General features: G+C 34.4%; 1 protein-coding gene across 1 annotated transcript; it reads left to right on the plus strand.

Moving 5' to 3' along the window:
• The first annotated feature begins 270 nt into the window (after nt 1-270).
• LOC105566980 lies at nt 271-2,829 on the plus strand. The gene is made up of 2 exons (XM_012021456.1): nt 271-2,608; nt 2,715-2,829. Exons 1-2 carry the CDS (start codon nt 511-513, stop codon nt 2,738-2,740), a joined length of 2,124 nt encoding a protein of 707 aa, XP_011876846.1. The 5' UTR covers nt 271-510; the 3' UTR covers nt 2,741-2,829.
• Nucleotides 2,830-2,841: the final 12 nt, after the last annotated feature.

Consider the following 2,841-nt stretch of genomic DNA (forward strand, 5'->3'; position numbering starts at 1 on the left):
TGTTAAAATTGATACAAACTTAAGTCGTAAAACTTTTGCAAAACATGATTTAGCATTCTTGGTTATTTGCCTGAAAAATTAGAGCACAGTTGCTCTGGACGAAGAAACGCAATCTTTGTGCAAATAACTGAGCAAGCCTTGCCGTGCACGGTATTATAGCAAATTTGTGGCAAAAACAGGGCAAGGTTTGCACTAGCACGATGAGACCGATGAGACACAACATTTACGCAAATAACAGAACAAACCTTGCCGTGCATGGCGTAATCACGTGCAACGTGCGGCTGCGCACATTTAATGCGCGCTACTAAGCATGCGCGAGTCCTGTAACTTCCAGCACTGTTACCGTTACTGCGTTCTTCTGAATCCAACCACCGTGAGTGCTATAAGGTTATCACAGAGGACGATTCGGAAAGATTTTGAAGAGAAGAGATTTTTGAGGCGAGTATCCGAGTTCTTCTGGTGTGCAGAGGATTTCTTATTGAAGATTTCTGGACGATTTTTGAGGAGAGTATGAAAGTAGTTAAATATTCTGTTTCGCGTAAATGTTTTCACCGGTTATCTGCTAGGCAACGAAGACGAATTGCTTTAGAAATTAAAGATACTTTGCATTTCAATGTTGCACAAGATTCTGTTACGCCTGAACAGCCGGATAATGCTGCTTCTTCTATTCACGGTGATGATTCCTCTCAAACAGACAAAGTTTCTTTTACAGACGATGTTGCTAACTATATCTCTAATGTTACGTATACCGATAATCTCGATAATGATATATTGTCTATTAGTAATGATAATGACAGTGAATATTCCACTTCCTCATTTCTCAGTACTTCCAATGACGAAACATTTCAAGATCGTTTGGCTGCGTGTTTTGTTAATAATAATATTACACATGTGCAATGCAATAATATTTTATCTGTTCTTCGAACACACACATGCTTCTCTTCGTTACCAAAAGATGTTAGAACTCTTCTAAAAACTCCACGTACACCTGTTGTCGTATCCAAAGTAGATCCAGGAAAATATATTCATTTCTCTCTTGAAGCAGAAATTATTAAAACTTTATCATGTCTTCCTTCGGTATCTGTACCACGTAAATTAGAAATCGACTTTAATACAGATGGATGTAGTTTAGATAGAGTAGGAAGTAATCATATCTGGCCAATCCAATGTAGACTTGCAAATATTAAATATACAAGGCCAATAATAATTGGAATATATAGTGGTGCTGAGAAACCACATAATCCTAATTTATTTTTTGAAAAATTTGTTGCTGATGTTAACAATGTAATAAGCAACGGTGGTATAGATTTTGCTGGTAATAAGATACCAATACGTTTAAGATGTTTTATAGCCGATGCACCAGCTCGTGCTTTTGTCCTTAATCATAAAGGTCATACATCTGGAAATCCTTGTTCGAAGTGCAAAGTTTCTGGTTTACGATATGAAGACAGATATACATTTGGTGGTGTTAATCATCCTCTTCGAACAAATGAAGAATATCTAAGGTGTATAGATGAAGATCATCACAAAGATGGCAAAAGCCCATTGTCAATGTTACCCATAGGTATGGTTTCACAAGTTCCCTTCGAATATATGCATTTAGTATGCTTGGGCGTTATGAAGAAACTTTTATCCGCATGGATATGTGGTAAATATACACGTTTTTCAAAATTACCAGCAAGATCCATCGCTATAATATCTCAAAGATTAGATAATCTTAAAACATATTGTCCATCAGATTTTGCAAGACGTCCTAGAGCAATTAATGAGTTTTCTAAATACAAGGCAACAGAGTTTCGTCAATTTCTATTATATACAGGTCCAGTAGTAACATACGGTCTTCTGAATCACCAAGTATATACTCATTTTTTGTTTTTGCATACTGCCATAAGAATATTGATTTCTAATTCACCATCAAAAGTATATTTAAACTTTGCTGAACTTGCTCTACAAAAATTTGTCGCTCGATGTGAAAATCTTTATGGTTTATCATTTATTTCATATAATGTGCACGGTCTTCTTCATCTCACAAATGACGTGAGACAATTAGGTCCTCTTGATTCGTTTTCTGCTTTTCCTTATGAAAATAATATGCCAGTTTTCAGAAAATACTGTAGAAAACCTAATTTTCCTCTTCAACAGTTTTACAATAGAATGTCAGAAATGGAAACTTGTGGAACAAATTTGCATCGTGGTGAAACTTATTTTTCTAAACTCACTAATTCTTCTACGCAAGTATTTTCAGCGCATAATAAAGGTCCTCTTCCACCTAATATTAATCCAAACAGCTATCAGTATCGGAAATTAATATTCAACAAAATTTTGCTGAGTTTGGATATACGAGATAATTGTTGTATTTTACACGACGGATCAATTTGCCTCATTATTAATATCTTAGTGGACAATGCCACATATTATCTGGTTGTAAAAAAATTTCAAAAAGTAGATTCATTCTATGATGTTGGTATTTTGTCCTCAACAATTCAAATATTTAAATGTTCCGCAATAAGCAATGAAATTTTTTGTATTGAAGTGAATCAGGTACGTTTTAAATGTTATAAAATGCCTTATTGGAGTGATTCATCGATAGGTGATAGTAGTGACATAGGTGAGTTAGAAGTTAGCGAGTATGTAGTTAGTGCAATTGTACATACAGATGACCTGTAAAAAATTAAACTGCATATATTAGTTGTCCCTTGAGATACAATTTACAGAAAGGAAAACAGAATCTCCAGAATGACTAATAAAATACAGGTTAGTATAATGGTGTCATATATTTCTTTTACTCAGTTTAATTAGAACGGTAATAATAATTGATTCTTCAAATATTTTAGATGTTCT

Source organism: Vollenhovia emeryi, unplaced genomic scaffold (genome assembly GCF_000949405.1).
Source record: "Vollenhovia emeryi isolate VEMERY1.0 unplaced genomic scaffold, V.emery_V1.0 DF943023.1, whole genome shotgun sequence".
Classification (NCBI taxonomy): Eukaryota; Metazoa; Arthropoda; class Insecta; order Hymenoptera; family Formicidae; genus Vollenhovia; species Vollenhovia emeryi.